The sequence below is a fragment of the Schistocerca americana genome, chromosome 1 (genome assembly GCF_021461395.2).
Source record: "Schistocerca americana isolate TAMUIC-IGC-003095 chromosome 1, iqSchAmer2.1, whole genome shotgun sequence".
Lineage (NCBI taxonomy): Eukaryota > Metazoa > Arthropoda > Insecta > Orthoptera > Acrididae > Schistocerca > Schistocerca americana.
In genome coordinates this window covers 465,377,542-465,402,778 of record NC_060119.1, presented here as the reverse complement: position 1 = coordinate 465,402,778, position 25,237 = coordinate 465,377,542, and the positions used below count along the sequence as shown (strand labels likewise).

At 40.6% G+C, this 25,237-nt stretch overlaps 1 protein-coding gene across 4 annotated transcripts in view; it reads left to right on the top strand.

Moving 5' to 3' along the window:
* LOC124603490 (AP-1 complex subunit gamma-1) overlaps window positions 1-25,237 on the top strand; it is a 184,668-nt gene that overhangs the window by 14,907 nt on the left and 144,524 nt on the right. For 3 of the 4 annotated variants that reach the window (XM_047136400.1, XM_047136399.1, XM_047136401.1), the window contains exons 3-5: window positions 2,488-2,549; window positions 7,281-7,464; window positions 22,566-22,712. In XM_047136400.1, the coding sequence (XP_046992356.1) occupies window positions 2,488-2,549; window positions 7,281-7,464; window positions 22,566-22,712 (393 nt within the window). The remainder of the gene's footprint in view (window positions 1-2,487; window positions 2,550-7,280; window positions 7,465-22,565; window positions 22,713-25,237) is intronic. The other variant, XM_047136402.1, reaches the window with a different exon arrangement.

The window sequence follows — 25,237 nt, the reverse complement described above, 5'->3', positions numbered from 1 at the left end:
TTTATTCACTGTGCCAGGAGGAATGGCCAACGTCAGGGCAATTCCCCATGCATTGCATGTTTGCACACCACAGCTTGACCCCTCTTGCAATGCTGTGGCCACGTCTTTGACAGATGTTGGATCAACTGCTTCCCTCCCTCTGCCAGATTGCACTTCAGAAGAACCTGTTTTTTTGAATTTTGTTATCATTTTCTCCAGACCCTTAGCAGACATCGTACCAGTGCCTATTTCACACTGTTGAGTGTCTGGAACTTCTGCAGGGTTACTAGCACACAATTTACAATTATTGTAAAATATCTTTACCAGTAGTATGCAGTCCTTCATGGAGACAGTCAAGTTGAGCATCTCGAACGCAAACTGACACACAGCTGTAAGCCACACGTCTCCCAAAGTTTCATTCACCCTCCTCAGTGACATTTCCCTTTGCATTAATAATATACTGCTCAAATTTGGCATCATTGTGAGCAGTGTTCTCTTTCTACAATGTTTTGAAACTGAAACGGGAACTTATGGACACCCTGTATTAAGTTTCTCATCTGCTGTCTTCCCATTTTTCATCCTGTAAATTCTTCCTTAATGTTTTCTTTTGTAGGTCTATGCTGATCTGCTGCTTCGATAAATTGTATGAAATGAAAATTTTTAGTGTGAATTCACCAGAACATGAGTTTATTCTTTTTGTATTTCATTATTTTTCCACTACTAGTTTTGAGCCCGGCTTATTTTCAGGCAGTAAATAAACATAATATAACAAGAAAAAAATAATTTGAAGCTCTGGTGGAAAACACACACACGCACACACGCGCGCGCACACACACACACACACACACACACACACACACACACACACCACCACCACCACCACCACCACCACCACCACCACCACCTCGAATGGTATGAGTTGGCATTTGCAATTCTGTGAAATTTTGTTTTCTCTTCTTAATAAAAATTGATTGCTGGGGGATGCTTCATGGCTGCTACTTAGCCCTCATGGTCAGGTACTCCATTTATTATGAAGCTCTCATCTGTTTCATGAGAGACAGTTGAATATGTAAATAAATAGTACTGTTGCACTATGTGCTTCTATTCCTGTTGGAAATATTAATGTGGGGGTCAAACCAAGGACGGACATCAGTAACTCTAAGTGCACTCAACCTGAACTATCCAAGATGAAATCAGTATTGAAATTTCCATTTACAGGTACTTCTCAATTATTTCTAAAAAGTACCCCTCTAAGTGCTTAATGAAGTTCTTTCATGTTGGGGGTCTGTAGACTGCCAGAACTGCTATCTTTCGTTTCCAGGTCTGTTACTGAAGTACAGCACTCGCAGGACTGTGGCATGAGACATTATTCCACTTTTTGTGTTTATAGCCACTCCTCCTATGCACATATTATGCTGACAGTAATATAACACTAACTTGCATGTGTCTAGGTTCACCTTGTCGATTTCTTTGACTTCCACAAAAAAAAATTTCTTTTGTGCTTCACGCACATCTGTAAAAATACATCCACATTTTTCAATTTCTTGTAGTGATGTGAGCAGCTCATCATTTTAGAAATTCCATTTTTTATGGAAACATGCACATCACGATTGCAAATGATCTGAAATATTGAAAAATTGCTGATTGCTGGATGCCATGAGACCGCTAAGCTGTCCATTACTGTGAATTTCTCCTCAAGTACCATCACTAAGTCATTGTTCTCTTTATGTTGAATCTTGTTAAGAGGCATTGGGTTAGAAGTCTATCGGCATATGAAGCACTTTGTACACAATGGGCTGTGTTTGAGGGGTGGTTATAAATTTGCTTCTCGAGTAAAATGCTATTCCAAGAAGTTACTGAAACAACGGTATAAAGTGCTTGCTAGTGTGTTGCATAAAGAAAGAAATTTGAGAGAGAAAGACCTCCTTCTGCATTTCACTCACTAAATTTGGGGTATCTTTTATGATACAACTGCAAAGCTGTGTTGTGCTCTTGGCTTTTACTGCTTCTTTGTTAATTATTCATTATTGTTTAAATTCATCCGTACATAGAATGTTTTCTCATTTGCTCAGTTAGGCCAAATAATTGTATTGTTGTAGTTTAACTGATTTTGATATCACTTTACAGTACTTTTTTCTATATCTTTTTTGTGTGATTTCTAGTTTTTTGTAGGAAGGATCATACGCCATCTTTTTATGTGTTGTAGCTTAGTATTGTACATAGGTCATCTCTTATTGTTTGTACAAATATTAATATAAACTGTCTTTTGATTTATTTCAGATGAGTTTTATAGCTAAGGATTCTTGCTCATATGTTGGAAAACTATTTCCATTTAGATAAATTAATGGTATTTCAGCACCTTGATGATTGTCTGTGTGCATGTGTTACAATGTTCTGTATTACATAATTGCTTATTAACAGGTAACCTAATGATCTGTTAACAGATGTGTTGTGTCGTGTGCATTTGATAAACTAACTGCAGACATGTCATTTGTTACATATTTACAGATTTAATCCAGCTTTCAACATGGCTGCCATCAAACAAGTTATTAATGAAGCAGTGGAAAGAGGTGAGTTACTAATGTTTCGTTAAATCTGTAAGCAGCAGTGATTCATTTGATGCTTACTTACATGCTTACTTTGTTTCATTGTTGCTGAGTGTCGTAATTATAGCATTATTTTGATTTTAGAGTCCTGTATAATTCAGCACACTTCTTTTTACAATAATATGCTGCAAACAGCAACCACAAATTGATGTCTGTAAACATTTGAAACATTCTTACTAGTTCCTCAGTGCCCTTTTATGGAAGTTGTAACCAACAGTGCAAATATCAGATGGTGTGGTCTTTCACAGTATTGGTCACTCTGAGAAAAATATCCAAAAGAGAAAAATAGAAAATAATGAGACAGTGCTGCTTATCACTTACCTTCAGGAAGTAAAATTTTTTATTGTGGCCAAAAGACGTGTGTAAAGGTTGTGAGACTACCTTAGCTTTCAGATCTATTAGTTTCTTCCGTGGGCAGGAGAGAGGGATATGATAGGGAAGGTTAAAAAGAAGGAACAGGTCACTTGTGCCTCAAACAATGAAAACCCAGGGTGGAATAACAACAATAGTATGAAAAGGCTTGATTGCTATTCATCATATAGCAGGGATGTCGAGCTGCAGAGAGAGACAGCAAAAAGGCTACTAAACACATAATCTTTCAGCCAGAAGGCCTTCTGAAATAGACACACGCACACACACACACACACACACACACACACACACACACACACACACACACACACATGCACACACACGTATATATATTCATTCACGCGATCACAGCTCACACACACGATCACCGTCTCTGGGTGGCAAGGCCAGACTGTGAGCAACTACACATGATGGGAGAAGCAATCTGAGTCATGGGGGAAAGGAGGAGGCTGGGGTGGGAAGGGGGAGAAAGTAGGATACAGGTGGGGCATCAGTAAAGTGCTGTTCGTGGGAGCATACAGGGACGAGGTGGAGAGAGGGTAGGGCAGCTTGATGCAGTCGGGATGTGGGATAGAGGGCGGGGGGAGAGGGGAGAACTGGCGGAAAAGGAGAGAAGTAAAAGGATTGTGGGTACACTTGTAGAACAGGAGACTCTGCAGTGGGAACAGGGAAGGGGATAGGTTGGTGAAGGGCAATGATCAGCAAAGGTTGAGGCCAGGAGAGTTACAGTAATGTAGGATATATCGTAGGGAGAGTTTGTACTTGCGCATTTCAGAAAAGCTGGGTAGATAGGAAGGATCCAGGTGGCACAGACTATGGAGCAGTCATTAAAATTAACATTGTGTTCGGCAGCATGCTCAGCAACTAGGTGGTCCAGCTGCTTCTTGGCCACAGTTTGTTGGTTGCCGTTCATGCTGATAGACAGCTTGGTGGTTGTCATGCCAATGTAGAATGAAGCACAGTGGTTGCAACTTAGCCCTGCCTTTGATGGGATGGGTGATGCCTGTAACCTGACTGGAGTAGATGGTGATGGGAGGATGTATGGGACAGGTCTTACATCTACATCTATTTCAGGTATATGAGCCATGATGCAAGGAATTGAGAACAGGGGTTGTGTAGGGATGAATGAGAATATTGTGTTGGTTGATGGACAGCGGAATACCCCTGTGTTTGGGGGGGGGGGGGGGGGAGGATAGTGGGTTGGAAATTCCTCATCCAGAAGCATTATGAGAGATAGTTAAAACCCTGGTGGAGAATGTCCCTCACCTGTACCCTGCTCTCCCTTCCTCTCCCCGTCCAAGCCGCCGCCTCACCCCCACCACCCAGAACCCAGATTGCTTCTCCCTTCATGCACAGTTGCTTGCAGTGTGGCTTCAGCAGCCAGCAACTGTGGTCATGTCACTCAAACCCCAGAATTATTCAAAGAAAGATATTACTATGTCTCCCTGCTCGTTGTCAAATGTGGGGTGTCTAGGAAACTTGTTTACTCGGATCGCTAGACAACAATTTGAACAAATCATATTAATGAGTTTTATTACAAAATGAAAATATACAATACTTAACTTTGTCAATTACACAGGTGTGTCACAAGTAAAGGGCGACATACAAAATAATCAAGTTTCTTCAGTACAGACAATCCTAAGTTGCTGCTGTACAAGGCACTAGTCTTGAAGCTACTGGGGCATGACCAGTCGGTCGCAGCACTTATGTCCTCTTCACGCAGGGGCCGCTGCTGTCATGTTCTTGTCCTGGAGAGAGGTCGGTCAGTGCGATTGATTGATGTCTTCTCACAGCCATCTCTTCCCATCTCTTCACTATTGTTCCCGACCGAATGCCAGCACTTGACTTAATGCCGTAACAGATATCACTTCCTTAACAAGTGCAGACATCACCTGCAGGAGATGCAGTAACAATCTTAATTAAACTACACAATAGATCACATACCACACATTATTTAATTTAGTTTGACCAGTTTTGTTTGTCATAGGCGAGCATCCTTAGGTACTAATTGTTTTAGTAGCCTGTGATCCAGTCCTCTGCGTTTGAGATAGTGCCAAGTTGTGCTTGTCACTTGTAACATGTTGCCACTAGGGCAAGGAATATCTGAGGACTCGCACATCTCTTGAACAAAATTGATTGGAATAAATAAAATAACTCATGACATTGCTGTGTTCTGTAATTTAGCTAATTGATATCATAGCCAATAGATTGGTTGCTTAAAATACCATCTTTACTTAGCATTACTTGCCAGTTTCATGTTTCAGCACACTTTCAAGTGTTTAAATTGATGTGGACACCTCCTCCTAGTAAGTGTGAATCAGAACAAATGTGCCAAGCACATTTAAATATGGCATTGTTGCCAATAGACATAGTCTTCAAATAAACAGCCAGAAACTGACTTACACAACTGTTCCCACTCCAGCCATGTGTTATGTAGTTAAATGCAGGAAAGCACACTACTAAAAGTTTTAAGAAAATAAAATCATGTAGCTTATGTGTTAAATTATTATTTTGTAAAGAATTTGCACTGCTGCATCATTAAAATAAATTTTATTGTTCACAAATTTATGGCAGGTTTTGGTCATGAAATTGCTGAAAGAATGTCAGAACTGTGTAAACCCAGGACGTCTTGGTGGAACTGGTGGCAACACCATAAGATGATGATTTGTGTGTATGTGTAAACCTGACAGTAATTGGCTGTAGTTTAACCCCCCCTCCGGATGTTGTGTCTAGGCATATTGTTCATCAGTTTTCCATTGAGTAAACTAGATCCCTGAAGTGTGATTCTGAAAGATTTACAGAAGAAATTTGTAGGGCCACCATAGCTGCAGAGGATGGGAAATGTGGTGAATGTTTGAATAATTCATACTTTGCATTCCACAGTTTCCCCATTTCTGTATCATCCTCGTCGACAGTTGCAGTCCCCTGTTGAAAGAAAAGGTTTCTCATTACATAATCAGTCATCTTTCTTCTCACACGTACACATATTTTTATTTCCTCCGGCTGAGAATGAGAAGTATTCTCGATTCTGTTAAGTTTGCAGTGTGACATAACTGTAACTTGGTCTGTGGATGTTCTTCAGGCAAAAAAAAAAAAAAAAAAAGAGAGAGAGAGAGAAGTATTCTCGATTCTGTTAAGTTTGCAGTGTGACATAACTGTAACTTGGTCTGTGGATGTTCTTCAGGCAAAAAAAAAAAAAAAAAAAGAGAGAGAGAGAGAAGTATTCTCGATTCTGTTAAGTTTGCAGTGTGACATAACTGTAACTTGGTCTGTGGATGTTCTTCAGGCAAAAAAAAAAAAAAAAAAAAGAGAGAGAGAGAGAAGTATTCTCGATTCTGTTAAGTTTGCAGTGTGACATAACTGTAACTTGGTCTGTGGATGTTCTTCAGGCAAAAAAAAAAAAAAAAAAAAAAAAAAAAAAAAAAAAAAAAAAAAAAAAAAAAGAGAGAGAGAGAGAGAGAGAGAGAGAGAGAGAGAGAGAGGAAGGTGGAGGTGCTATTTGGCAACCGCATAAAATGCAGACAAGTTTGGGTATGTGCATATTTAGTTAAAGTCCAAACATTTGTATATCCCCCTTAAGGCTCAGCTGTGGGTCTAGATTATTGTTTGTTTTTGTTCAAAGTGAGAGAAACTGTGTATTGATGACTTTTTGTGTCCCAGTGGGTGTCAATCTCTTAAAGAGTATTCCTGCGAAAACTCACAGGGAGTATACTATTTGTGTCTTTATTTAGTTATGTGACAGTACGAGCCAGTGAATATCATTAGAAAAATCTGACTTTGGAAAAATATAGTGCTAAATTTTAGGAAAGGTGAGAATTGATTTATATTAATTCCTCAAACGTTGCCGTGACCCTCATGTAAGCCCTCCACTAAGCCTCCTGCAACTTTCGCGTTTTTTTTTTTTTTTTTTCGTGTAGATTTTGTTTTCATGCACACTGACATTTTATTGATTGATGTGAAATTATTGCTTTGTGAGAATCTTACTATTTCATTGAAATTCAAACCAGATTTTCAGCATAAGTTTGTCGCATAATTACGTACCATTTAACCATAATTTATAAGGTGTCTATAATTAAATCATTATTGTCAACAGAATCCTTTTAGATTATGTTTCTATGGATATAATGCAGTGATAAATGTAGTTTTGTAATAGTCACATTGATATGTAGTTTGTTATGATAAGGTCAACTATTGTTGACTACTTCCCATGGAGATCAGATGTGTCAACTCTCAGAACATTCCTTGGTTTCCTCCATTTGCTTATATTCTCATAATTAGAACTACTGATGTTTTTTAAAAATACATTAAAATTCTATGTTTCAGTGCGAATGCCTACACCTATGCGGCTGCGAGATTTAATACGTCAGATACGTGCAGCCAGGACAGCAGCAGAAGAGAGAGCTGTCATCAACAAAGAGTGTGCCTATATACGCTCAACATTCCGAGAAGAGGATAGTGTGTGGCGATGTCGTAATATAGCAAAACTTCTATACATTCATATGCTTGGGTATGTCATTCTAGAATATTCTCAAAAGCTAAGCATCTGTTTAGAAATTTACTTTTATGAACATCATGGTTGTCAAGCTGATTGACAAGAATATGTAAAAATTAGCTCATTAGTCATATACAGTGTTCATCTCTTGTTTTGGAAGCAGCTTAAAATACTTCTTGAAGTATTTGAATCCTTCTGAACTTTGCTGATTTTCTGAATCCTTTCAGTGAGAATGTTTGTTGTTGCTTAGGGTAGCTTTATGCCGCTCTCTTTCATGTCACTTACCAGTTAATATCTTCATTCCAGCGTAACTGTTGCATCCCACATTATATCCGTTACTTGTAGGACTGCTCATCTGACTCATTATAATCATGCTACCACTGCAGTGATGATCCGGTTCATAAAATATTCACAGCTACTCTCTCTCTCTGTGTTTCACTGAGGTCTGTAGTTGATCTTTTTTCACTGAGTAGGTATAGGATGTCTCTGTTCCTTACTTGATCAATTCACTTGGTCTTAGATTCTCATGTAACACTCTATTTCAAAAGCTGTTAATCATTTCATTTCAGTCCTCCCCATTGCCCATGTTTTGCTCCCTGTGCTTGAAACATAGTTTTCATTAATCCTATTCTGGTCCCTTCATTAATTTCTTACATTGTTAGCAGCTGTGCCTTTTCATAGAAATTTGTCTTTTTGTATCACACAGTTGTCAATTTTTGTATTACACAGTTGTCAATATCTCTTGCTTACTCTCTCTGTAATTCTTCTATTTTGAAATCTTCAAAAGTCTCTGGTCCATGCCTTCATGCTGCACCCGCCACAGCCTCAGTTTTCTGTTTGTTAATGTGTATATTATAGTCATCAGATAGCACATGTTCTAATTATAGTCACCAGATAACTCACTGTCTTTTCATTCAGCATCCAACTCAGTTACTGTTCATGTTCAGTTACTACTAGACTATCAAACCATATGGGGCAGATATTTTGTCCAAGACAAACAACTCCCACATCAGTAGAGTTCTTTACTTCCCTCATTGCCTCTACTTTTTTGTATATACTGTGTTTATCTGTGTATGATACAAATCCCTCCTCCACACGTAAACACACACAACATTTTTATGATTCCATACATCAGTCGATAAAAATGAAACCGTTATAGGATCACTTTGTTGTCAGTCTGTCAGTCAGTCTGTCTGTGTGTTCAAAATTCTATTTCTCAGGAATGGGTAGACATCACAGGTTGAAGTTTATGCCACATACTGTGGTCTGTGGACTCTTGGCGTGTAATAAACATTAGCCATTAAGTCAGTTCAGTCAAAAGATAAGGCCATTTATATCACTTATTTTGAGACTTGCAAACTTGCTTATCAAAACCTGCATGATACTTCCCATGGACCTAGAATCATGAAATTTGTCGAGAGGCAGGGTTTCACAGTACAATCAAGGGAAAAATCCAGAAGCTGGTTAGTTTGTAACTACATCACATGAAAAAACTTTATACATTTCTTTTGTCAGTTGTTATCTGACTTCAAACATGAAATTAAAACATTCTTCAAATCCCTGGAACTGACATCATGCCAGCATCAATGTCACTAACAGTCAAAAATCATCAAGATCCTTGATTCCCAGAAGGGATGAACTGCCTACATACACTGGTCAGCCAGAACATTATGACCACCTACCTGAGAGCCGGTATGTCCACCTTTGGCTCAGATAACAGCAGTGATTTGTTGTGGCATGAAACCACACACCACCACTACCTTCAATCACATGCCAGATGTACTCGATCAGGTTCATGTCTGGCGAGTTAGGGGCCAACACTCAATTGGAACTCACCACCATGTTCCTTGAGCCACACTCCTAGCCATGTGACATGGTGCATTATCTTGTTGAAAAATGCCACTACCGTCAGGAAACACGATCATCATGAACGTGGTCTGCATCCAGTATATGATACTCCTCCTCCATCATGGTGCCTTCCACGAGCTCCACTGGAACAATGGATGCCCATATGAATGTTTCGCGTAGCATAATGGAGCCACTGCCAGCTTGTCTCTGTCCAGCAGTAAAGGTGTCAAGGAGTAGGAGTTGCTTCCCTGGAAGATGGCAGATTTGCACGCTCCCATTGGCATGATGAAGGATGTTTTGGCATTCGTCAGACTATGAAACACTCTGTCACTGTGCCAACATCCAATGCCGATGGTTATGTGCCCATCTCAGTCGTAGTTAGTGATGTCATGGTGTTACCGTTGGCACATGTGTGGGTTGCTGGCTGTGGAGGCCCATAGAAGGAGAGTTCAGTGCTCTGTGCATTCAGACACACTTGTACTTTGCCCAACATTAAAGCCTGATATTAGTTCCTCCACAGTTCTCCTCCTGTCCCCTTTTACTAGTCTGCCCAGCCTACGATGACTGACATCTGTAATGAGGGGTGGCCGCCCAAACCTACGACTTCTGGATGTGGTTTCACTTTGGTTTCCCCTCATGTTTGCGACACTCACCACAGCACTCCTTGCACACTGGACAAGTGCAGTTTCTGAAATGCTCGTGCTGAGCCTCTGGACCATGACAAACTGTCCTAGGTGATTCTCAGATCGCACATGCCCCATTCTGCACAAGGATAGCTCTCTCACTAATACTACATGCACACTGCATGTGTCTGACTAGCAGTCATTCCATGCAGGGTGGTGCTATTGCCGCCTAGACAGGTTCTTCATTGATAGTAGGTCGGTGGTCATAATGTTCTGACTCATCACTGTACATAATTAAATTTGTGCAGAACACTTACTGTGCATGTCCTACTCGTAACTGGTCTTCTTTTAATAATAATAATAATAATAATAATAATAATAAAAACAGGCTTCTTTAGAAAAAATTTTATTTTTAACATTTTCTGACTAATCAAAATTACAAACTGTTTTATTGAATAATTTAAGTGGGTAGATAAAGAATCTACTCACTAAGTGGTGGCAGAACACACATATAAAAGACAGTTTTACTTAGGCAAGCTTACGTAGCCAATGGCTTCTTCTTCAGGCAGAATGGTTGAAGAGGAAGGAAGAGGGGTGAAGGAAAAGGACTGGAGAGGTCTAGGAAAAGGGGTAAATTTCAGGAAAGTACCACAGAACTGAAAGTCAGGGGAGAATTACCAACGAGATGAGAAGAAAAGACTGATTGTTGGGGACTGCATCACATGAGATTTGAAAACCTGAGAGCTTCAAGGTGGAAGACAGAGTAATATGCAAAACAGATATTACTGCTTAAACATCATGCATGAATTAATAAGTGTAAAAAGCTAAGTGCATTGTACGTAACAGAGATGGGAGGAGTCAGTGAAATATAGATGGGTAAGACAATGAAAGATGTAGAAAACTAAAACAGAATGAAGAAAAGAGTATTTACTGTGAAGAAAAGCTGAGATGAAAGAAATTAATGTAAATTAAGGCCAGTTGGGTGCCAAGAACCAAGGACATATTGTAGAACTAGTTAGCACATGCAGAGTTCTGAGAAAATGGTGTCTGAGGGAAGAATCCGGATGGCGGGTGTGGTGAAATAGGTTGTGAAGCAATGCCAGATGTGAGGAATTCTTGGATTTTTGTGTTGGTGGCGGTGGCGGTGGCGGTGACGGTGACGGTGACGGTGGCGGTGGCGGTGGAGGCTCAAGTTGGGATCATGGTCTGAACTGTTCAAGACAAGGTTTAGTATCAGGTTTGCTGTTGCAAAGGTTTTGCAACAGGGTTCCACAGTGATATTTCCAATTAATATTATGTGTGAAGGAAAGTAGGTTCTTCACCAAAGTAGCATTCTGAAATGCAGGTTTCGACCTGAAAGTGGGACCCTTATATAAGACAAATAATTCAGGAGGGGAGAGTGCTTAAGATGAGCAGTTAAGGACGCTGTACCATTGTGATTAGTTCTTGTGATTATGGGTTATTCTTGTTCTGGGAGGAAGTGGTGAAGGCTGTGGAATGTTAAGGAGGTTGGCCAAGCTCAGTTTGAAGGAGAGGAGTGATGGTTAGATTGTGTGGCTGTTAACAGAGCTGCAGGGGGACAGGAAGGGAAACACTACTGTTCAGGTAGTTTAGGAGAAGATGGGATAGCTTTCTGAGGTGAAGTCTGGCATGTTGTTGCAGTTTGAAGTTGGCTTGGTGGATGATACCATCCAAGGAAGCATGAGAGCAGATAACTGCAGCATTTTGTAGGAGGAGAGAAGTCTGGTGGAGTGGAATTTGACTGATGAGGCATATAGGTCACAGATTAACTGGGTAAGAACTAGAGATTGTTGTACTTGAAACTGTGAAAGAGCCCTGTGTAGAGTAGGAATGCATCCAGAAACAGTGACTGTCAGTGTTGGACTTTTTGGAGTAACTCAAAGGGACAAGCATGTTTCAAGAAACAATGTGGGACCTTAATTTTGATAGTGCAAAAGCATGTTTTTGAAAACAATGGATTTAATATGAGATGGGATTCATCATGGCAAGAGAGGACAGTTTGGGGAGTTAGAAATTGTGGGAGTGCCAAAAAAATAAATTAATTAATCTGCAGATGGTGGAAAAGAGAATCAGAAGAAAAGCAAGGAATAAATTCGGAAAAATCAGAAAAATTCATATGTAAATCGTTTATGACAGGTAATGAGTGGATGATTGTATGATGTGAAAAAAAAGCCTGGAAAAGAAAAAAAGGAAAAAGAAATTGTTTGGGAAAGTCATGAAAACAGACAACATTTTAAAAACTGGACAAACAGAAAGCAAAAGTCATAGGAGAAAATGTAAACTAGATAGCTTTGAATTAAAATGACGTAAGAGACAGCAGTAAAAGTTAATCAGAGCAGTTTGCCAAAAAACAAATGCACAAAAATGTGCATTTTTGGCAAACCACTCTGATCTGCTTTCATTGCAGTCTCTTAACATCACTTTAATTCCAAGCTTACATTTTCTCCTAAGATTTTTGCTTTCTGTTTGCCCAGTTTAAAAAAATTTTGACTGTTTTCATGACATTCCCAATTGATTTTTTTTTCCTTTTTTTTCTTTTCCATGCAATTTTTCATATCATATAAATTACCCACTCATTACCTGTCGTTAATGATTTTCCACAAGAATTTTTCTGAATTTTCCCTATTTTTTCTTCTGGTTTTCTATCTTTCGCGATCACTGCTTCCTTACTTACTTATTTATTTTTGCCACTCCCACAATTTGTAACTCCTCAAACTGTCCTCTCTTATTACATCTCATATTACATCCGTTGTTTTCAAAAACATGCTTTTGCACTATCAAAATTAAGGTCCCACATTGTTTCTTGAAACATGCTTGTCCCTTTTATTTACTTCAAAAGGTCTAACATTGACAGTCCCTGTTTCTGGATGCAGTCCTACTCTACACCAGGCTCTTTCACAGTTTCAAGTATAACAATCTCTAGCTCTTACCCAGTTAATCTGTGACCTATATGCCTCATCAGTCAATTTCCACTCCACCAGACTTCTCTCCTCCTACAAAATGCTGCAGTTATCTGCCCCTCATGCTTCCTTGGATGGTATAATCCACCAAGCCAACTTCAAACTGCAACAACATGCCAGACTTCACCTCAGAAAGCTATCCCATCTTCTCCTAAACTACCTGAACAGTAGTGTTTCCCTTCCTGTCCCCCTGCAGCTCCGTTAACAGCCACACAATCAAACCATCACTCCTCTCCTTCAAACTGAGCTTGGCCAACCTCCTTAACGTTCCACAGCCTTCACCACTTCCTCCCAGAACAAGAATAACCCATAATCACAAGAACTAATCACAATGGTACAGTGTCCTTAACTGCTCATCTTAAGCACTCTCCCCTCCTGAATTATTTGTCTTATCTAAGGGACCCACTTTCAGGCCGAAACCTGCATTTCAGAATGCTGCTTTGGTGAAGAACCTACTTTCCTTCACACATAATATTAATTGGAAATATCACTGTGGAACCCAGTTGCAAAACCTTTGCAACAGCAAACCTGATACTGAACCTTGTCTTGAACAGTTCAGACCATGATCCCAACTTGATCCTCCTCCGCCACCACCAACACCACAACCACAAAAATCCAAGAATTCCTCACATCCGGCATTGCTTCACAAACCTTCCTCGTGTCGCTACAACATGACACTAAACTGTCCTCTGTTGGACTTAAGCCTCTACATTCCCTAAAACCTTATGACTCCATCATTATCCTCCCAGCAGACAAAGGTTCTACCACCGAAGTACTTGACCAAAGGAGTATGTTGGTGAAGGTCTACACCAGCTGTCTGACACCTCTAAATACAGCGTCTGCCATAAGGATCCCTTTCCTGCGATTCAAACTCACCTGCAGTCATTTCTTAAAACTTTAGGCCCCTCACAAGGACTAACACCTCAGTCCATAGAACTTCTCACCCTACCCAAACCCCCACCTTTTACCTTCTTCATAAGATCCACAAGGTCCACAAACCCAATCATCCTGGCTGTCCAATAGTTGCTGGATTCAAACCACCCACCGAATGTATATCTGCCCTAGTTGATCAGCACCTACAACCCCTCATCTGAAATCCATGCCTGTCCCATTCCCAACACTTACCTTGGTTGTCACCCGTGATGCCATCTCCCTCTATTCCTCTATTCGTCTGCCTGCTCCTGAACAGTTCCTCAGTCAGCACCCACATGATTCCAAACCTATGACAGCCTTCCTACTCACCTTAATAAACTTTATGCTCACCATCAACTACTTCACGTTCGAGATGCAGACATAAAAACAGATCAAGGGTATGGCCATGGAACCAGGATGGCTCCTTCCTGTGCCAACCTTTTCATGTGTCGCTTGGTGGGCATTTTCCTGGAATTCATGAGTCTCAGCCCCTGGTTTGGTTCAGATGCATTGATAACATCTTTACCTCGTGGAGTCGTGGTGAGGCTGACTTGTTCAAATTCTTGGAATCTCTGAATACCTTCTCCCAATTAAATTTCACGTTGTCCTATCCCGAATCCCATACCACTTTCCTTGATGTTGATCTCATCCCCACCGAAGGCCAGCTACACACTTTCATCCACATTAAACCTATGAACAAATGACAGTACTTATATTTTGACAGTTTCCATCCTTTCTATGTTAAACGTTCCCTCCCATACAGCCTTGGCATCCGAGGCAAATATATTCGTTCGGATGCAAATTCTTTACAGCAGTACACCACTATTCTTACCTCAGCCTTCACTGCACATAATTACCCCACCGGTCTAGTTCAAGAGCAAATTTCCTGGGCCATCACATCCAATCCAATCCAAAAAACAACTTTGGAGCGCACCTCTGGTGACTCATTGTTGTCCTTGTGTGGAATGTATTAATCATCTACATCGACAGCGGAATGACTTTTTAAAATCATACCCTGAAATGAGAGCTATTCTATCTGAAAATTTGCCCTCTCTTTGCAATATCCTTGTCAGACCTAATGCTCCTTCTGCACCCATCTTCCTATCCTATGGCTCCTATCCCTGAAACTGTCCCCATTGCAAGACAACCAGCTATACCAGCCCTGTATCCGGCAAAACGTACACTATTAAATGGAGAGGCACCTGTGAAACAACACGTCATATACCAGCTGTTATGTAAACACTATTTGGACTTTTACATTGGCCTGACTACCACCAGATTATCTATTAGGATGAATGGGCATAGGCAGAGGTGGTATACTGGCAACACTCAATATCCTGTTGGCAGAACATGCTTTTCAACATGACAATTGTGATCTTGGCACCTATTTCATCACATCTTGGCTCTTCCCTCAGACACCAATTTCTCAGAACTGCATCTACATCTGCTTACATACTCCGCTAGCCACCAAGCAGTATGTGGCGGAGGGCACAATTCGTGCCAAAGCCATATTTCCCCTCCCTCTGTTCCACTCGCGTATTGCGCAAGGGAAAAAAGACTGAACGCCTCAGTATGAGCTCTAGTTTCCCTTATCTTTGAATGGTGATCAATGCGTGATTTGAAAGTTGGTGGTAATAATACATGCTCTGCATCCTCGGCGAAGATCGGATTTCGGAATTTAGTGAGCAGCACCTTCTGTTTAATGTGCAGTCTATCTGCAAGTGTGTCCCACTTCAAACTTTCTGTGATATTTGTCACGCTCTCGTAATGGCTAAATGTACCAGTCACGAATCTTGCTGCTCTTCTTTGGACCTTCTCAATCTCTTGAATCACCCAACTGGTAAGGCCCCCATACCGACGAACAATACTCTTAAGACTGGACGAACTAACATACTGCAAGCTATTTCCTTTGTTGAAGCGCTGCATTGCTTCAGGATTCTACCAATAAACTGCAATCTAGAGTTCGCCTTGCCCGTTACTTGTGTAATCTGATCATTCCATTTGAGATCATTTCGAATAGTCACATCAAGATACTTGACAGATGTTACCGCTTTCAAAGACTGGGCATTTATTTTGTACTCGTACATTAATGGGCATTTTTGCCTTGTTGTACGCATTAGGTTACACTTACTAGTACTGAGAGATAACTGCCAGTTATTACACCACGCATTTATTTTGTGCAAATCCTCATTGATTTGTTCACAACTTTCGTGTGATACTACTTTCCTGTAGACTACAGCATCATCGTCAAACAGTCTAATGCCGCTGTCAATACCGTCAACCAGATCGTTTATGTAAATCGTAAAAAGTAGCGGACATATTACACCTGAAGTTACACTTGTTTCTGTTGAAGTCACCCTGTTCAGGACGACATACTGCTCCTTGTCTGTTAGAAAACTTTCTATCCAACCACATATGTCATCGGATAGACCATAAGTGTACACTTTTTGGAGCAACACCTTCCAAAATTCGAGAAATATGGCATCAACCTTGGAGCCGGTATCCAGAACCTGTTGTATATCATGCACAAAGAGGGCCAGCTGTGTCTCACATGACCGCTATTTCCTAAAACCGTGCTGGTTTCTGCAGATGAGCTTCTCAGAGTCTAGAAATGTCATTATGTCTGAACACAAAATATGTTCCATGATTCTACAACAAATCAACGACAGTGAAATTTGCTAGTAATTATGTGCATCTGTTTTTCTACCCTTTTTATAGATTGCTATGACCTGGGGCTTCTGCCAGTCCCGTGGAACTTTACGCTGTTCCAATGATCTCTGATAGATGATGGATAAGAATGGTGCTATATTTGTAGCATAGTCAACATATAATCTTACGGGGATACCGTCTGGGCCAGATGCCTTCCTGGCGTCTACGGATCTTAACTGTTTTACAATCCCAGTTACACTAAACACTATGTCAGCCATCCTTGCATTTGTCCGATAATTGAAAGTGTGGATGGTGCTCCAGTCCTCTATCGTAAATGAGTTCTTGAAAGCTAGGTTTAGAATTTCGGCCTTCTGTTTATCATCATCAGTTACATTACCCTGACTGTCAGCACGAGAAGGTATTGAATTATTTGTAGCGTTCATAGATTTTATGTACGACCAAAATTTTTTGGTGTTCTTTGTTAGAATCTGCAGAGGGCAGTGACTACGTTTAAAATGACTGTGCAAAATTCTCTGCTTTCTCAGCAACTTCCTAATATGTTTGTTGTAACAAGGTGGATCCTTTTCCTCCCCTATATTTTTGCTGGGCACATACTTCTCTAGTACTGGTGGACAGTGCCTTTAAATTCCAACCAAAGATGCTCAATATCTTTGTGTCCTGCCGTGAATGCTTGGAGCTCAATGAGAAGATATTCATTAATGACACTTTTATTTGCTTTCCCAAACAAGAAAACTATGCTGTTGCTTTGGTTTTTTGCAACTTCCACTACCATAGAAGCCACGACGACATTATGGTCACTAATACCTTCTTCTAGATTAATTTCCTCAAAAAGATCAGGTCTGTTTGTCGCCAAGGTATGTTCCCATCTTGAGTTGATTTTCTAATCAATTGCTCAAGGTTGTATGCGCTCCTAGAATAACTTCCCATGAATCTTTGCTTCTGCCCATGTGATAAACTTGTAATTTTCCCAGTCAATGGATGCCAGATTAAAGTCTCCTATGTACTCAAGACTTTCCCTGAAACGTTCTGCGATGTTTGTTGTGGATGCTGGTGGTCTATAAAAACATCCTAATACATTGATCACTCCTTGTCTGATTGACAGCTTTACCCAGACCACCTCACAGTCCGACCCAGTATCGATCTCAACTGCATTCAAACAGCTTTCAACTGCAGTGAACACATCACCTCCCTTAGTATCAATCCTATCCTTCCTAAACATTGTCCAGTCAGAGTTAAAAATTTCACTGCTATTTCTGTCTGGTTTCAACCAGCTTTTGGTACCTAATTGGCATTGTTACTGTTTATTTCGGAAAGTAACTTGGGGATCTTGCTACAGACACTTCGACAATTTACTAACATGAGATTAAGCATATTTAAATCCTTTGGAATGACCTGTTTAGGCTAATTAACCATTTTTGCAGTTGGCACACCCACATCAGTGTCATGAACTGGTAATTTTTCAGGCTAACAGCTTGTTTCCCCTGGGGAGGAACCTAAACTAAAAAACCCCAATGTGCACGCCAGAAGTACTGTGCTACCCATGTAGCTGCTTCCTGTGTGTAGTGCACCCCTGATATATAGAGGGGCGTACTACAACCTTCCACCCCATAGCGTAGGTCGAAGAATCTACAACCATTTTCATCACAGAGTCGACGTAGCCTCTGGTTTAGATTCTCCGCTCGACTCCAAACCAGAGGACCCCGGTCCACCCTGGGTATGATGCTGCAGATCATCAGCTTGGCCTCCACTACCTGTGAGATGGAGACCGCCTTTGCCAATTTAGCCAGCTGTCGAAAGGACCTAAGGATTTCCTCGGAACTCCGACGGCAGGCATTGTTGGCACCGACATCTGCAACAGTCTGCAGCTGGCTGCACCCTGCATGCTCAAGAGCCACCTGAAGAGCCTCTTCCACATCCCGGACAAGGCTCCCCACCAAGCACACTAAGTGAATGTTGGACTTCTTCCCCGCCCTAGCCGCTATGTTCCCGAGGGGCTCCATGACCTGCCTAGCATTGGAGCTCCCAATAACTAACAAACCCCTGCCCCCACGTGCCTGTCTGGACCTTGCTGAAGGAGCGGCCACTATCCTGGCAGGTGGGAACTAGCGATATAATATGCCGTTGGTTCATACCACCCAACTGGCCTTAATTTACATTAATTCCTTCCGTCTCCGCATTTCTTCACAGTAACTACTCTTTTCTTCACTCCATTTTAGTTTTCTACATCTTTCATTGTCTGACCCGTCAATTTTCACTGCCCGCCTCCCACCTCTGTTACGTACAATGCACTTAGCTTTTCACACTTATTAATTCATGCGTCATGTTTGAGCAGTAATATCTGTTTTGCATATTATCCTGTCTTCCACCTTGAAGCTCTCAGGTTTTCAAATCTCATGTGATGCAGTCCCCAACAATCAGTCTATCCTTCTCATTCCATCCCATGCGATAAGTCTCCCCTGATCTGCAGTTCCAGGTGATTTCTCTAAACATTTTTCCTAAATCTCTCCAGTCCTTTTCTGTCACCCCTCTTCCTTTCCCCTTCAACTCTTCTGCCTGAAGAAAGAGCCACTGGCTCCAGAAGTGTGTCTAATTATGTGTGTGTTCTACCGCCTCTTGCGGAGCAGATTTTTTTGTCTATCCAATTACATATATTCTGTCAAAAATTGTTTTCGTTGTTATAAACTGTTATAACCTGCAGATGACTAAGAGATTGATGAAATGTATGATGAGGTAAAAGAAATTATTCGCTTAGTGAAGGAAGATCAAAATTTAATAGTCATGGGGAACTGGAATTTGATAGTAGGAAAAGGAAGAGTAGGAAAAGTAGGAGGTGAATGTGGAATGGGGGTAAGGAATGAAAGAGGAAGCCACCTGGCAGGATTTTACACAGAGCGTAACTTCATCATAGCTAACACTTGGTTCAAGAATCATGAAAGAAGGCTGTATATATGGAAGAGGCCTGGAGACACTGGAAGGTTTCAGATAATTATATAATGGTAAGACAGAGATTTAGGGACCAGGTTTTAAATTGTAAGACATTTCCAGGGGCAGATGTGGACGCTGACCACAATCTATTGGTTATGAACTGTAGATTAAAACTGAAGAAACTGCAAAAAGCTAGAAATTTAAGCAGACAGGACCTGGATAAACTGAAAGAACCAGAAGTTGTAGAGAGTTTCAGAGAGAGCATTAGGGAACGATTGTCAGGAACGAGTGAAAGAGATACACTGGAAGAAGAATGGGTAGCTTTGAGAGATGAAATAGTGAAGGCAGCAGAGGATCAAGTAGGTAAAAAGACGAGGGATAGTAGAAATCCTTGGGTAACAGAAGAAATATTGAATTTAATTGATGAAAGGAGAAACTATAAAAATGCAGTAAATGAAGCAGACAAAAAGGAATACAGATGTCTCAAAAATGAGATCGACAGGAAGTGCAAAATGGCTAAGCAGGGATAGCTAGAGGTCAAATGTAAGGATGTAGAGGCTTATCTCACTAGGTGTAAGATAAATACTGCCTACAGGAAAATTAAAGAGACCCATGGAGAAAAGAGAACCACTTGGATGCATATGAAGAGCTCATATGGGAAACCAGGTCTAAGCAACGAAGGGAAAGCAGAAAGGTGGGAGGAGTATATAGAGGGTCTGTACAAGGGTGATGTACTTAAGGGTGATGTACTTAAGGGTGATATTATGGAAATGGAAGAGGATGTAGATGAAGATGAAATGGGAGATACGATAATGCGTGAAGAGTTTGACAGAGCAAGTCGAAACAAGGCTGTCGGAGTAGACAACATTCCATGAGACCTACTGATAGCCTTGGAAGAGCCAACCCTGACAAAACTCTACCATTTGTGAGCAAGACATATGAGATAGGTGAAATACCCTCAGACTTCAAGAAGAAAATAAAAATTCCAATCCCAAGGAAAGCAGGTGTTGATGGGTGTGAAAATTATCGAACTATCAGTTTAATAAGTCACAGCTACCAAATACTAACACGAATTCTTTACAGGTCAATGGATAAACTGGTAGAAGCTGACCTTGGGGGAGAACAGCTTGGGTTCCATAGAAATGTTGGAACATGTGAGGCAATACTGACCCTGCAACTTATCTTAGAAGATAGATTAAGGAAAGGCAAACCTACATTTCTATCATTTGTAGGCTTAGAGAAGGCTTTTGACGATGTTGACTGGAATATTCTCTTTCTAATTCTGAAGGTGGCAGGGGTCAAATACAAGGAACGAAAGGCTATTTATAATTTGTACAGAAACCAGATGGCAGTTATAACATTCGAGGCTCATGGAAAGGAAGCAGTGATTGGGAAGGGAGTGAGGCAGGGTTGTAGCCTATCCCCGATGTTATTCAATCTGTATATTGGGCAAGCAGTAAAGGAAACAAAAGAAAAATTTGGAGTAGGAACTAGAATCCATGGAGAAGAAATAAAAACTTTGAGGTTTGTCGATGACATTGTAATTCTGTCAGAGACAGCAAAGAATTTGGAAGAGCAGTGAAATGGAATGAACAGTGTCTTGAAAGGAGAATATAAGATGAACATCAACAAAAGCAAAACGAGGATAATTGAATGTAGTCGAATTAAATCAGTTGGTGCTAAGGGAATTAGATCAGAAATGGGACGCTTAAAGTAGTAGATGAGCTTTGCTATTTGGGGAGCGAAATAACTGCTGATGGCCGAAGTAGAGAGGATACAAAATGTGGACTGGCAATGGCAAGGAAAGTGTTTCCGAAGAAGAGAAATTTGTTAACATCGAGTATAGATTTAAGTGTCAGGAAGTTGTTTCTGAAAATATTTGTATGGAGTGTAGCCATATATGGAAGTGAAACATGGACGATAAATAGTTTAGACAAGAAGAGAGCAGAAGCTTTCGAAATGTGGTGCTACAGAACATTACTGAAGATTAGATGGGTAGATAATGTAACTAATGAGAAGGTACTGAATAGAATTGGGGAGAAGAGGAATTTGTGGCACCACTTGACTACAAGAAGGGGTCGGTTGGTAGAACACACTCTGAGGCATCAAGGGATCACGAATTTAGCATGAGACGAAAGTGTATATGGTAGAAATTGTAGAGAGAGAGCAAGAGATGAATACACTAAGCGGATTCAGAAGGATGTAGGCTGCAGTACTTAGAGATGAAGCAGCTTGCACAGGATAGAGCAGCATGGAGAGCTACATCTAACCAGTTTCTGGACTGAAGACAATAACAACAACATGATGTTTTATTGATATTATGTACCTGCCTAAAACGTTAACTTCACACCTTTTCTAAATTACATTTTGATAATGCAAGGAGGGAAAAAACTCAGAAATATTTGGCTGTTTTTTCCAAATATGTTGTGGTTTTTGACATTGTGGTTGTGTTATATTATGGATATTCTACCATTTCCAAGTGGAACAGTGGTTCAGAAAGGATGCATCTTCCATGACTCCAACTTCTCATTTTTTTCCTTCTATATCAGTATATAGAAGTTTTCTCTTCCTGTTCCTTTCCCTACCTGTTTTCTACAGTTCAAACATATTGCATTCCCTCCTCACAATCTTATACATCTGCCAAATCCCTTTTCTCATACACAGATACACTAAAAAATTATATTTTTGGATCCAAAATGCATTTGCTTTTCTTTGGAGTTCTCTTATAGGTCAGTGGATTCCAACAACGTAAATTTTAGCCATCACACACTCACACTGTACTTAGATGTGCTTGATTTTACACTTTGTGACTCTTAATCACTCAGTGCTTCACCTATATGGTGAGCAATTACATAGAGTTGTTTTTATTTCATTCAGAACCTTACGGTATAACAAAGACAGGTGAAATGTTTCTATAAAATGTGCCGTAGTCCTTTGCATAGTGCGAGAATTTTGGGGGCCATTGTGCACATCAGTTACTTTTTAATTAAGTTAATTGTTGGGATGAAGTAAACTCCTCAAAATCAGTATATTTACTGTTTTTAATGTCATCATCTATCTCATTTTAATAGCCTGTCTATCTGCTTTTAGTAAGTGTGTTGTGTAAAGGTATTCAGAATACATAAAAGGATTTAATATTCATAAAATTGTTTTACAGGTACCCTGCACATTTTGGTCAACTTGAATGTCTAAAACTGATTGCCTCTCCACGCTTTACCGACAAGCGAATAGGGTACCTAGGTGCCATGTTGTTATTGGATGAACGCCAAGATGTGCATCTGCTTATTACAAACTGCCTCAAAAAGTAAGTTTACAGCACTTTCAAAAATCCTTTTTGATTTGGGGATTTGAAATGTTTAAAATACATTGCCGAACAAAAAAGGGACGCACACAGAAGACACGATTGGATGTCAGTGTAACTTTATACACATACACGCATGGCTGGTATGTAAATGAAGAGAGCTGCAATTCTTTGTGGCAGGTTGAAACTCGTAAGAATGCAATAACATTGTTTCTGTTTAGTGTTGTTACTGGCCCTGGTTGGTTAAACACCGGTGGTTTGGTAAGTCTGGCAAAAAGCAAGAAAAAAGTTTGTCTCATTTACAACTCACCTTACTTCTCAGCATAGCTTGAGGAATATACACTTGGTCCAGTGATTCTCTCCAGCTTTTTCACCCCATCGGGAATATAGGTTTATCAATTCTGCGTAATACTCATTGATGGCAACTGTCACTTCCCCATTTGATGAAAATTTCTTCCGAGCTAGCTAAAGTGTCAAGTTAGGAACCAGGAAGAAGTCACTTGGGGCTAAGTCTGGTGAATAGGGCAGATGATGAACCAATTTGAAGGCAAACTCATGCGTTCCACTATTTTATCACTGGTGTGTAGGATGGTGCAGTATCGTTGTGTAAGAACAGTTTTTTACATGCCAACATTGGTCTTTTCAGCTAATGCAAATTTTAAACAGTCCAGCAATGAAGCATGATAGGGTCTAGTTATGGTTCTGCCTTTTTTAAAGTAATACTTGAAGATCATTTCTTGGGCCTTCCAAAAAGTGGTGGCCATAACTTTACCCGCTGACAAAATGATCTTTGCCTTCTTGGTGCACGTTCACCAGCCTTTGTCCATTGTTTTGGTTTGGGTGTGTGATGATGGATCCAGGTCTCATCACCAGTCACAAATTGGAACAAAAAGTTTCGCAGTTTATGACTAAACATCGCCAGACATTATGTTAAAACATTGTGCTGGATGCACTTTTGGTCAGCTGTGAGCAATTTCCTCACCCACCTCGCATACAGCTTCTTCGTAGCCACTTATCTATGTAGCATACTATGCATTCGCTCAGTTAAGATGCATATAGTTTCAGCAATCTCGCGAGTTTTTATTAGGCAGTGTTGCGTTACCATATCACAGACTTTGTCACTGGTTTGCTATGTGGTGACCCTAATTGGACAGCTGGAGCACGTTTCATCTTCAGTAGTTATTGTCCGACCACATTTAAATTCATTAATCCAAAAGTAAATGGTCTTCAGTGATGGTGGAGAGTCCTTGTGAACTTCATCCAATTCTTTTTTGATTTGTGCAGCAGTCTAAACCTTCAAATGAAAATGTTTAATTACAGCATGAAACTCCGTTTTCTCCATTTTTAGTCACAGTCTACACACTGACCAATTCAGATGACTTTCAGCAGTGAACCTTATGCTGTACAGTGTTGAAATTCCTTATACAAACCTTGGAATAGTAAAGCTAACGAGCCATGAAGGTGTAACAAAAATGTTCCATTCTTTCATGAAAATTATCAGACTTATCAAGTGACCTTTGTATAAGGGGCACGAACAGCATAAGATAGTGAGAAATTGCTGTGAAGTACAGGAATATGTGGTGCATTCTTGTGTGAAGCAGCTTTGTGAACACCTGGCAGAGTTTCAAAGGAGCCTCGGTGTGGGTTTTAATTTAACCAGCTGGTCGAATCTTGCAGTATCCAGATTTGTGGGGCATTTGTATGTGACAGTGGCCCAGTGTTGTACTGCATGGGAACATAAGTGCAGGCATACTAGTTTACAAGTTTACAGTCAGTCATGTGTGACTACATCATGGGAGGATTGCAGTATTTGGCACCAAGCACATTGTAACCTCTCACATCTACACCTGCAATCTGAGATGGTAAGCGATGGACACCGTGCAACATTCTGTCATCCCACACTGTTGCACAGAGACTAAGAGTAACCAGTTTAGGGAATTAATGTCCCATGCCTAAGCTGATGTTAAAACTAAAATACAAATGGCAGTGCTTGTAGTGGTGCTGTGACCAGGAAGCAAAGGACTACTGCCGCATTGTGTTCAGCAATAAATCATATTTCTGCACTACTCTGGGTAAGCGTCACTGGTGCATATGACGGGGACATGACGAGAGGTACCATTCTCGTGATGTTTTGGAGAATTACAGTGTAGTTACTCCTGGCATCATGATACGGGGAGCCATTGCGTATGACTTGAGGTCATGGCCAGTAGTGACTGAGGGAAAACTGGTGACACCAGGGTACAGCATGGACATCCTCTTCCTCGTGAGCTACCTCTCATGTGCTGATATCAAGTTGCTAACTTTCAACAGAACAATGATTGTCCTCACGAGGCATATCTCTCTATGAACCGTCTGTATGATGTAGAGGCCAGCAAGATCCCCAGATCGGTCACCCAAAGGAATGTGCAGAGCCAGCTCAGATGTCAACTCCATCCTATTGCCAGTATCCAGGGTATCAAGGATCATTTGCAACAGTTGTAGCACAGCTTGCCTCAGGAGAGCATACAGTAGCTTTATGACTGCCTCCC